The sequence below is a fragment of the Mauremys mutica genome, chromosome 5 (genome assembly GCF_020497125.1).
Source record: "Mauremys mutica isolate MM-2020 ecotype Southern chromosome 5, ASM2049712v1, whole genome shotgun sequence".
In the NCBI taxonomy this organism is placed as follows: Eukaryota; Metazoa; Chordata; order Testudines; family Geoemydidae; genus Mauremys; species Mauremys mutica.
Genome location: NC_059076.1, coordinates 123,224,618 through 123,236,995, shown reverse-complemented (window position 1 = coordinate 123,236,995; position 12,378 = coordinate 123,224,618). Strand labels below are relative to the sequence as shown.

At 39.9% G+C, this 12,378-nt stretch overlaps 1 protein-coding gene across 1 annotated transcript in view; it reads left to right on the top strand.

The window, feature by feature from the left end:
- The window catches only part of HTT (huntingtin), a 195,771-nt gene that overhangs the window by 94,311 nt on the left and 89,082 nt on the right, over positions 1-12,378 (top strand). The window contains exons 35-38 of the mRNA XM_045017515.1: positions 1,794-1,942; positions 3,306-3,442; positions 4,810-4,926; positions 12,154-12,276. Of these exons, the coding sequence (XP_044873450.1) occupies positions 1,794-1,942; positions 3,306-3,442; positions 4,810-4,926; positions 12,154-12,276 (526 nt within the window). The remainder of the gene's footprint in view (positions 1-1,793; positions 1,943-3,305; positions 3,443-4,809; positions 4,927-12,153; positions 12,277-12,378) is intronic.

Sequence of the window (12,378 nt, the reverse complement as noted above, 5' to 3'; positions counted from 1 at the left end):
GGAATTTGTAATTTGGGGGAGTCCCTGGATCCATGCATTCTGGTAGTGAAAACTCTTTATTGACAGGTTTTGGCTCAGCAGTCACTTAGCATTAATTTTATATTGAAAAAATAACATTGGGAATGTTGTTTAGCTTTTTAGTGGGAAATGAGAGCTGTGTGTGTTCTTGAGCCACATACTACTTTTGAAAGGAGAGGTAGGAAGGAAGGGAGTAGGGGATGTCTTGAGTATAGAGGAGCTTTAAAAGCTTGGATTTTAATAAAAATATAAACTAACAAATATACTCAGAATAGTAGAGAGAAGAAAATAAGCAAGGAATCATTACATTAGGAACTATTTTTGTACTATGAACTCCCCTAAATTCGTTTTGAAAAAAGCAGTTAAAATAAATGGGACATGCTGTAACAGTATTAAGCTACTCCAGAGCATGTATCACTAGGCTATTTATGCCCTGTTTTGGTGCCTGAAAACAGGATGCCTCCAAAGTGCCTTCTCTTAATGCATGTTTTATTGCTTACTACCATTGCTTTCCAAAACGAATTTTAAAAATATCACTGTTGTCTCCAAATGATGCTTTGTTTCTGAACTGCCATCCCATTGTGATTGTTCAGCAGGAGTTCCAGTTTGATGTTGATTAGGAATGCTGGTTACTGCCTAAGTGGATAATAGACAACAGATGATGATTATTGTTCTAAGCAGAGTGGTTAATTAATAGTAACTAGTTTGTTTTTAAGTACTGCAGTTTTCCCTACAGCTTTGATAAGATGTCAGCTTTTGTTATGCATGCATATGGTAGCTTGTAATCCATATTTTATTCCATTTTGTTAAACTGTCCATCAAGATTGTAACTTCCCATTTTACATTTTTAATTATATTTGAGAACTTTTTTTTTAAAATGGCACCTTGCTCTCATTTGTAGCTAGTTGCTGTATCTTCAAAACCAGTGTATTACGATATATTGCAATTTTCACATTCTAGTTGCAAACAATTTTTAGCTATTTTTCCCCCTTCCCTTGTTTTTAATAGGGACACTGCATGCAAGCAGCATCTGTTTCTTAATTCGTCAGTTTAATCCCCATCTAAAAGTATGATGCCTCCATCTTCTCCTTCAAATCTTTCCTTAAAACATTTCTTTCTTTAAGCCTACAAAATTCAGTTCCGCTGCCAATCCCTCCCTTCTGGCCTTAAAGTCTGAATCTGAGTCAACTGTTAACAAAATAAGAATAAACACTAACCAGTCTTTAAAAAAAAAAAAAAAATCACAACCAAGTGGAATTATGGTGTAAACTTCACTTTGCTTGCTTTGTATTATATCTCATCCTCCAGTCTTCATCTACATGTTGGCTATCAGGTTATAAGCTCCTCAACGCAGGGTCTTCCTGCTGCTTTGTAAAGCACCTTGCACACTTGATGTTTATATAAACATGATCTGAATGGCATTCCAGTGTTTCTGCTGTTTAACCTTCACATCCATTTAAACAGATCTTGTTTTCATGAAATAAATCCTTCATAATGAGGCTTTTTTGAATTGTAATCCTTGATTTGCATTAGTTCTAATTCATATGAACAAAATCTTTATTAAGTGAGCTTATATTGAGAAATTCAATAAACACAACTTCTTAAATAATGTCTTGTAGTAAAAAATGGGGAACAGAAATACTATACAGAAGCAGAAGAGTATGTTTATGAATGTTCCATGAAACATAAGCAGATTATTTTTCTACTGAATAGAACTGACCTGTATGTTTAATAAAGAGAAGGTAGTGTGTATTGACATTTTTCTTTTGTTCCAGGGAATCCGAGGCAATTATCCCTAATATCTTTTTCTTCTTGGTATTATTGTCTTATGAGCGATATCACTCCAAACAGATCATTGGAATTCCTAAGATTATTCAGCTGTGTGATGGTATCATGGCCAGTGGAAGGAAAGCTGTTACACATGGTAACTTAAAAACCAAAACAGTGAAACTACTAACAATTTGCAATATACTAAAAAGAATATACTGTGCTGTGCTAAGGAATGCTGGGCTTATGTTGATCAGCCCAGAAAACCCTTGTATTGTTTTCTTGTATTTTTTCAAACTACGTTTTTCACATATTAAACTAGTTCAAAGGTATGAACCTACTCCTGACAGAAAATATTATTTATCCCATTTCCACAATTATGCATAATTGGCTATTTTTGTTCAGAGCAATTAAGAAATTTGAGTAGAAGACAAGCTATAAATTAAGTATGTTGCTTGAGCTGTTTAGGTAAGATTGTATACTGTCTGCCTGGTTCTATCCAGTGATATCTGTCCCTTGCTTTCTCATAAAATGTTTGACTTAAAAATTGGTATGATGAAAAATAATTGTTGCTTTAAATTTGCAGTTACCAGTTTGTTACAAAGATATTGCTGAATTGATACTTAACATGGCAACATAACACTCTTCTGCTACCTTTATACAATACATTGCTAGCACAGAAAAAAACAGACTTAGATTTTGATCTAAATGTCTGATTTCTAATTTTCATAGAATATCAGGATTGGAAGGGATCTCAGGAGGGCATCTAGTCCAACCCCCTGCTCAAAGCAGGACCAATCCCCAGACAGATTTTTGCCCCATATCCCTAAATGGCCCCCTCAAGGATTGAACTCTCAACCCTGAGTTTAGCAGGCCAATGCACCCCCCACTGAGCTATCCTTCCCCCAGAATGTTCTGTGTGTGTATGAATATATAAAATCAGAAAAAATTACTGATATGCTACAACCGTGACAAAATTTTTGCTTGTAATGAGGATTTTTAGGAATTTTCTGTCTAATTTTAAAAGTAAAATAATAACGAAAATGGTGGCTAAACAGTATTTAATAGCAACATAATTATATTATTAAGGGCTTGTTAGTTATTTAAATAGTAGGTTAACACAGCTGTATTTTTGAAAGATTTTGATGAATCTATTTTGATATTTGCTTTATTTACCTTCCTTTTGGAAAAAGAACATTGGAAGCCTTTCCTTATTCCAGAACTGTTGGTATAAGAGATGCATAGGTTTTTACTGAGAAAGGCATGTCTTTTGAAAAATGTGTAAAATCCTGAAGAGGGGGTAATGGTCATCTGTCTCTAACTGTGACTTAGACTCTGCTTTAGTAGGGATGAAGGAACAAGAGATGTGGAAATGACTTAAGTTTTCCGCAAATATTCATAGAAACATTACAATTGAAGTGCTAGCTTTCAGCAGTAAAATTGCTGGGAGTTAGAACCTTTCTGTACTATTCAAAAATAACCTGCGTTTAATATTGAAATATGAAACATCTTAATTTTAGCTATACCAGCTCTGCAACCCATTGTCCATGACCTCTTTGTATTACGAGGAACAAATAAAGCTGATGCTGGAAAAGAACTGGAAACACAAAAAGAGGTGGTGGTGTCAATGCTACTGAGACTTATCCAGTATCATCAGGTAAGATAAATTGACAGATTAGTGTGCCTGTGTATGTTTTATAATGTGAATTATTTGTTAGACTGGCCAATAGGAGAAAATGGGGGAGAGAGTGCATAGGTAATTAAGGCTAAGATTTTGTCAGTTAATTTTAGTAAAAGTCACAGACAGGTGTGTGTGTGTATTAATGTAAGGAATTTGCCTTTTTTGAGAACAATTGAAGAGGCAACCCTTTTTTTTTCTTCCAGTTTAGTTCAAAAATAAGATTTGCTAGAAATTTGGATGTTATGTGTGTCAAAGTTCAGACTGAAATTCATTTCTGCAACTAAAATTTTATAGGTTGATAGCAGCAAAGAGTCCTTAAAGACTAACAGACGTATTGGAGCATGAGCTTTCATGGGTGAATACCCACTTCGTCGGATGCATGTCCGTTGATAGTGAATGTATAGTTTTACATAACTAGTCATAAAATAGTGTTTGGATACATTTTTTGACATGACATTAAACTGTTTTCACATAATGTGTTCTGACATTATCTGATATTAACTATGTATTCACATATAGGTTATTTTTAACCTTCAGTGTTATGTAGAGTACAGGAGTTTCTAGCAAAGATCTGGACTAGCCAGTATTAGGACCTGATCTTGCCAACTGCTCTACACAAGCAGACTCTGTCTGTGCAGAACTCCATGAGTTCAGAGTTCCATTCAGATAAAACAGCTTGCAAAATCAGAGTTTTTAATATATGTCCCATTTCGATTCTTCCTTTCATTAAGACAGGAGCAAATACAGATACCCTTCTGATATATGAAGACTTTTACTTGCCAACTACCAATGTTTTGCTTTTCTTCCCATTCCCCATGCATTTAATCTCATACTCTATTCTTCCCACTATTGGACTAATCACTTGTAAATTTTGGCTTTGCAAAGCACAGAAAATGTTGCTTTTATTTGTTTAAAAGATCTGGGAAATACCAGGTATTTTGGTCATCATAAAAGACCATATCTGAGAGAGAAACTTGTTCTCTTTATAAATTCTAGCCTGAAGTGAATTTTTTGCAATTGTCATAGACCTATATTTCATTTCTTCTCCTGGATTTACGTAGTTTTATTTCTTGTATGCATGTATGTGTAAAAATATCTAAGTGGAGCAGAGTAGGAATACTGTCTCTCTTACTCTGTTACATGAAAGGCGAGGTGAAGCAGGAGAACAGTATATATATGATATTTTAAGATGATCTTAAATCATCTTTGTGAAACACCTTGCATAACTTTTTGGTTTGCAGGAAAATGATAGTTTTATTAACTGTTCCCTCCCTCAACTGTATTATTTAAATATGCCATTTTCTAAAAGTGCAGGTGTGGTGGGGTTGGGATATTTTCTTCAGGTGCTGGAGATGTTCATCCTAGTACTTCAACAGTGCCACAAAGAGAATGAAGACAAATGGAAAAGATTGTCCCGACAGATAGCAGATATAATTCTCCCAATGTTAGCAAAACAACAGGTTAGTATCTAACTTGGATTTTATTCTTACATATCAATTTTGCTTTTATTACATGAAGCATGACTGTGTGCCTACAGTCTGCAAGTAAATATAATACTGGAAACTATTCTACTAAAATAGATTTGTATATATGAAAGACTTTGTAAATATAGCATTCAAGATAAGGCATCCCATTTATTCTTAATGGGGCTGGTAATGATGAATAATTTCTGTATAATTTCATATGTACTTATAGATTAATGTCATTTTTAAATTATTTTAAAATCACAAAAGACTAAATTTGTAGATAAACTATTTGTAGTGTCTTCTAATATATCTCATCTTAGAGTTAAGTCCATAACTGCTTTAAGAGTCATGACCACTGTTCTGTTGTATAGCTAATCCAGCTCACCATGCTTACTATATGGTATCAAGTCTTTTTTCTTTACGTACAGAATGTTGTCATTGTTTGGCATTATAATCAGACAATATAATAGTTGTTCAGTGACCTTATTTTATAACCTATTTTAATGAACAAAATAAAAACTGTAATGAAATTTGTTTACTTGAAACTGATTTGGTCATCTGTAATGGCCTGTTTAACTTTATTTTTAATGTTTTTAAGGTACATTTTTAGATGTCTTTATTTTCTCTATTAAATAACTTAATCTGACAAAACTGCACTTATGTTGTCAGGACCTGGATCACAGGCAAAACTGACATTATCCAGACCTTATTGCACATTACTCCACTTAGGCAGATCCCAGCTGCTGTGGGGAGACTCTTTGAAGTCCATTGGTGCAGAGTAATTTACAGGGTTGGAGACCTCATGAGCTGCATATAAGTTTGTCGCCAAACCTGAGATCTGTGTGCAAACTGAAGGCGGCCAACATATGAAGCTCAGTTTATTATTTGATTGCTGGTCCCTGGTTGTATTCCACACGTGGATGCACGTGTGTGCTATGCGTGAGAGTCTGGAAATTTTAACAAGCAGTGTCTGTTGGTCTGCACATGCGCAGTAGTTCTTGTGCTCCAGACTGACGGCATAAGAGGCAGTGTGGACCGACGCCTCTCCTGTTCTCTATACCCACAACATGGCCTGAGTCAGAATCTGTGTCCACAGATTTTTCCAGATTTTCTCTTTGATGCCCTGTAAATGGCTATTGTAAATAGTTTTATATTAGCATAGTTAGTTTTCTAGTATAGTGTAGCTTGTTCTTTCTGTGCACTGGGAACTGCCTCCTTGTGGCCTGGGACTGTGCCCAGGGGTTCAATAATACGTCTCCTGCCCTCGCTCCTTCTCTGTGAGCAACAATCACCAACACCATCTCTATTGCTTGGGCGAGACACATGTTGGGATATCAGTGGTGGAGCTCCAGGATTCGCAGCACTGGCTCCTGAATATTCTGCTGCTTATAAGTCCAAGCAACGTGGTGCTCCCTTGTAATGAGGCCATCATGGAGCCAGCCATAGTGGTCTGACATACCCCAGCTCCTGTGCCCCCAGGTGTAAGAGGTCTGAGAGATGCTATTTCATCCACACCAAAGGGACTGAATTTCTTTTCTCCAACCCAGCTCCAAACTCCCTGATGGTACATGTAGCCATAGGGAGATCATGATCATAACCTCCCAAGACCATCACAGCTGTCAAGGGCTCAAAGAGTTTGGGCCTCTTGGGGGGAGAGGGGGGGAAGGTCTTCTTCTACAAGTCTGCAAATTTGTATCGCTAACTGTCAGACCTTGTTAGTGAAATATCATTTTAACAGTTACTCCAGGCTGGCTGACTTTAAAGACAAGCTTCCCTCTGGGGACAAAGCCCAATTTTAGTCCTTCATAGAGGAGCGCAAGTTAGTGTCTAAGACTTCTATTTAAGAAGAGGATGCAGCGGACACAGAATCCAGGGGCTTGGTCACTGGCATAGTTATGAGGTGTGAGTCTTGGCTTCACTCTTTGGGGCTACTCAGGGAGGTCTAGAACACCATACAGAACCTCTCTTTAGACAAGTCAGATTTGTTTAACAAGAAAATAGATGAGTCCCTACACTTGTTGGAAGACTCAAGGTCGACTCTACGGTCCCTGGGAATTTACACCCTAATCCCCAGGAGAAAACATCAGACACAGGTATATAGGCCAAAGCCACCCCCTCTGCAGATGTTGTACCACCAGTGTCCAGATGAGGCTCTACTTAAACATCAGAGGGTTCAGAGGCCTCAGTGTTCAGCCCCCTCTGCTACCATGACTTCTGCCCATTCCCAGCCATCTGCTAAGGGCTACTTTTGATGCCTCAGTCGAGATTCACCTATCATTATTGATGCCACCCACTTCTACCTCCCTTCTCTGTGGGGACCATCTCTTGCTTTTTGCCTACAGTTGGGACTCAGTCACAGCATACAGTTGGGTCTTGGAATATTCTTGATGGATAATTTCTAGGTTTCTCACCCTCCCTCCCCACAAACCCACTTCCTGGTCCATCTTCAGGAACCACTCTCACTAGGTGGTTCTTCAACAGGAGGCAGACTCCCTTTTTCATCGAGGGGCAATAGAATGAGTGTCACCTTGGTATGGGAGCATGTTCTATTCCCTATATTTTAGTCCCCAAAAAGATAAGGTGGGGACCAGTCTGGACTTTCAACAATTAAACATCTTTTTTCAAAAGCCTACATTCAGATGGTTACTCTAGCATTGATAGTCCCCTCCCTACGGAAGGGGACATGGTTCACAGCTCTCAATATGAAGGATGCTTATTTTCATGTTAGATATTCATCCATCCAATATCAATTGGTTTTGAGTGGGTCAGGAACACTTCCAGTTCAGAGTCCTTCCCTCTGGACAAGCAACAGGACCCAGAGTATTCACAAAGGTTTTCTTTGTGGTGGCATCCCAAATGAGATGATTGACTCCTGATGGATCACTCTAGCCAAGAGGTCAGGTTGGCAACTTTGTTCCTCTTCCATCTTCTAGCAGCACTGGGTGTCTGCATGAACAAAGAAAGTCTATTTTAACATCCACACAGACTCTAAACTTGATTGGGGTAATACTGGACTCCATTTCAGCAAGAACTTTCCTCCCCATGGAAAGATTTCAGTTAATAAGTAATCTGATAGTCTTTGGTTTGTGAGTAATTTGTGCTATGGTCAACGTATGCCTTGCTCTTCTAGGCCATATGCATAGGCCTTGTGCACTTATGTGGACACTGTTCTCCAGGCTTCATCTATGATGCTTGCAGGCCTGGCTTCAGTCAGTCTGCTCACAAGACAAGGATCACATCAACACCAGAGTGACTGTTCCCACCAGGGTCATTGCCTCTCTTACGTAGGGGTCGGATTTGGAATGAATCAGAGTAGGCATCCTCTGCAACACTCCCTCCCTCCGTGTCACCATTGTAACACAGGCATCCCTTCTGGGTCGGGGTGCTCACCTGAACAACCACACCAGACAAGGTACCTGGACCCCATCGGAGGCCAGACTGCTTTTCATTCTACTAGAACTTTTCCCATTTATACATTCAGTGTATATCCAAGTAATGTCAGACAACATCACCACTGTCTTTTACATAAAGAGGGTGAAGCAAGATCGCTTCTCCTTTGTCTAGAAGCAGTAAGGCTTGGGAACTGATGCATCAGAAACTGCATCACCATCCAAGCTGCATACCTTCTGGATGCTCAAAACTCTTTAGCACAAAACCTGAGTAGAAGCTTCTGTGCAGAAGTGGAATATACACAGCTCTGTCCTGAGTGAGATATTCACTCTGGGGAACACCTCATGAGGATCTCTTCGCATTCCAAATGAACAAAAAACTTCCCCTATATTGCTCCAGATGAGCTATAGGTCACAGCACATAGGGCAATGCTTTCTTGTTGTCATGGAGGGACAAACTCAGATATGCCTTTCTTCCCATTCCCCTGCTACCACAGGTCTTGAAAATGGCTCTCTCTCTATTATGATTAATCTTTTTCCTATGAGGCAACTTATCCAGACAGTTTTGGTTCCTGTGGAATTTCAGAAAATATCTGTCTGCCTATCAGGGTCCACCCCTTCCCAGCTTTCCTAAATCAAGAAGGGGAAAGAATCAGACACCTCAATCCAGACTCATTCCTCCTCATGGCTGATGTTTGGAGGGGCATCAGAATTAGACCGTTCTTGTTCAGCACCTGTTCAAGCTATCCTTCTCAAAGTAGGAAAGATTCAACTAGGACCTGCTACCTAGCTAAATGGAGACATTTCTCTACCTGGGCTCAGCATGATTGGCCTTCTCGAAGCAGTACAGATATTCTAGTTGTCTTTAACAAAACTCAGATCTTTACATTTAGCTCACTATGATGAGCTAGAAAGCAGCAGATCAGTGTTTGGAGACAGAAGCTGCAGCACTGACTGTTCTGGAATTTAATGACACAGCACGTAACCAAAGCAAGGTTTAAGAGAGACAAATGGTGAGGAGAATGGGAGGGAAAAAATGGGGAGCTCACAAGCACGTAACCAAAGCAAGGTTTAAGAGAGACAAATGGTGAGGAGAATGGGAGGGAAAAAAGGGGGGCGCTCACAACTAACCTATCAGCCTGTGTTAATTGCAGGAGTAATATAGCTTTGCACTGACAGTAAAAGGTGTGATCAGTGCCTTCCTATCTCCAGTAGATAGATGTTCCAGTTTTACGTTCCTCCCAAAGGTTATTTCTGAATTCCATGTCAATCAAACTATCTGCTTAAGTGTTTCTTTCCCAAAGCCCCATGCCACTGCTGAAGAGTGAAGACTTCATTCCCATGGCGTCAGACAGGTTTGGTCCTTTGCAGGTAGACCACCCAGACCCACAAGAAAATCACCAAGGCCATTTCTCACCATAACAAAAAGATTGTGAGGATACTATATCCTCTCAGAAACTCTAAATGGATTTCTGGATGCATCATCATGTGCTACCAATTAGCGCATCTCCCTCCACCTGGCAGGGTAGAGGGTACACTCCGCCAGAGCACAAGCTGCTTCTACAGGATCCCTGCATTAAAACTGGACATACGCAGAGCAGCTACCACGAGTTCCATTTACACATTCACAAAACATTATGCACTAGTTCAGTCCTTTGCTGCAAATGCAGCAGTGGGAACTGTAGTACTTCAAGCGTCTTTGCTGTCAGCAGCATCACATCTCTCTCCAGTCTGAGTACTGCTTGTCATGTGTGGAATGAAGAAGGTTACTTAAGTGTAACTGGAAGTGCTTCAAGATGTATGGTCCCTATCTGTCTTTTGTTACCCTCTTTCCATCCCTTCTGCTTCAGGTCGTATTAGTTGGCATCCTTTCATCTGCGAGAGGTGGTGGGAATTGAAGCCTGTGATGTAGATGGTTTGCAATGTCTCATGTGACTGAATAGTCTAATCCGAGATTTGCACGATCTTTGTCAGTTGTTGCAAATATATGGGAGCTGCTTGCTTCCTATAAGCTCTTTTCTCTTCAAGCTATAGGAGCCAGCTCCTGTCATGGACTTTGATGCCCTGAGGGAGACAGTGGCACCACTTGTTACGCTCACTTGCCAAGGTTTCCTATCGGTCAGGATCAATTCTCAGTTCCTTCATATCTCGTTTGCCTGTGTTTTTATAGTGAAGCTTGGGACGTCTTGTTGTTCTTGTTCTCTATGATAGCTCCCCATATAACATGTCCTTGGGTATGTGTCCATCTTCCAACCAAGCAGATGGCCCAACCAGCGCAGTTGTTTTTGCTTGAGCAGGGCTGTCACACTTGGTAAATTTGCCCTTTGCATTGGTGACTTTATCTTGTCATTTGGTGTGGAGTATGCGTGTAACAGGGTGCTGGCTAGGAGAAACAAGCCAGGCCCCTGTTAGCCCTGTTCCAGAGGAAAAAGGGTTAGTTGGGCTGGCTGAGAGGCCACACCCTAATTACCAAAGGGGATCCACCTGCAGGCCTGGGTAGCCAGCCTGCCCTATAAAGCTGGCTAAGAGACAGGAAGGGTGGGGGGAGACAGGAAAGGGAGGAGCATGGACTCTAGATCCCTGCTGGCTGGGAAGCTAATAATCTCCAAGAGTGTTGGTCTCTGTAAATACTTGTAAATAGTAGGTGGTGGGAACGGACACAAACAATAAAAGGACACAGGTGCTGCACCTCAGTTGGTCTCTGGGTGTTTTTGGGGCCTAGGCCGGAGAGGGCCAGGTTACACATGGGGGCTTGTCTGGGATTTGACACCAGCAACTGTGGTTGGCGACCCTGGAGATGGAAGAGACCCTAAAATGGCTGATGAAGCAGCAGGAGGAGATGCAGCAGGCCCTGGTCAATGTCCAGTTGTCCCAGCAGACTGAGAAGCAGGCCTGCAGAATGAGGAGAACTACTGTGCATGTGTGGGCCAACAGACACTGCTTGTTAGAATTTTCAGATTTGGGCACATGGCACGTATGCACACCCATGCATGGAATACTGATAGAGACCAACTTCATTTTCTGTGTTCATACTGAAAACTTGCACACTTTGTTAAGCTTCCCTGTTACCCCCGAGTACTGAATCACCACTTAAATATTAGCTTCAGTGTGCACCTTAGAGTATTTTGTAAGATTGAGGATAGAGGTTGACAGTCTATTCCCCAATTTTTTCTAGTTAATTTATTTTAAGCATTTGGCAGCTCTTTGTTTATAGTCAGTATCATTATTTCCCCTTTTTAGATGGGTTTTTCTCATAGCAAATGGAAGATGTGTTTAAAAAAATATATAAGAAAATGTGGTAGTAAAACTACAAAATTAGCACTTGGGGGGGCAGGCATACTCTCTGAAATGATTTCTAACTCAGGTTTCAGGTTGATGACCCTTTTAATGCGTGCCTTCCCAGTAACCACAATTGCTTTTAGATGGAGCCAAAACCAAAATAATTAGCTTTTGGGCAATTGTTGACCAAAGTGTGTGTGAGAGATACATACATATACATATACATGTATGAACGACAGACCTCAAGAAAGCTTAAATTAAAAACTATCACAAAGTTATACACACACACACACACACATTAAATTTTGTTATAGTTTTTAATTTAAGCTTTCTTGAGGTCTGTCATGTTCTGCATAGTAATGGCTGCACCTGCTTTTAACATTCACCCCTTATGGGTTTTCTAATCTCTCTTCGTTATCAAACTGAAGTGCAGCATTATTGCATAGGAAACATACATGTATCATACTAAAAATAATCAGGACACAGAGGTGTTCTTTGTTTTTGCTGTTGTGTTCAATGGTGAATATAAAATTTGTTCCTTTCTTTTGAACAGATGCATATAGATTCCCATGAAGCTCTGGGAGTATTGAACACTTTATTTGAAATTTTGGCTCCTTCATCCCTCCGTCCAGTGGACATGCTTTTAAGAAGTATGTTTGTTACTCCCTGTACAATGGTAAGTGACCAGTGAAGGAGATTACACTACCTGTTTGATGTTGAAGCCTTTAACGCATTTGTGGCTTTATCATACACATTTCTGACTATCCTCCACTCTGTC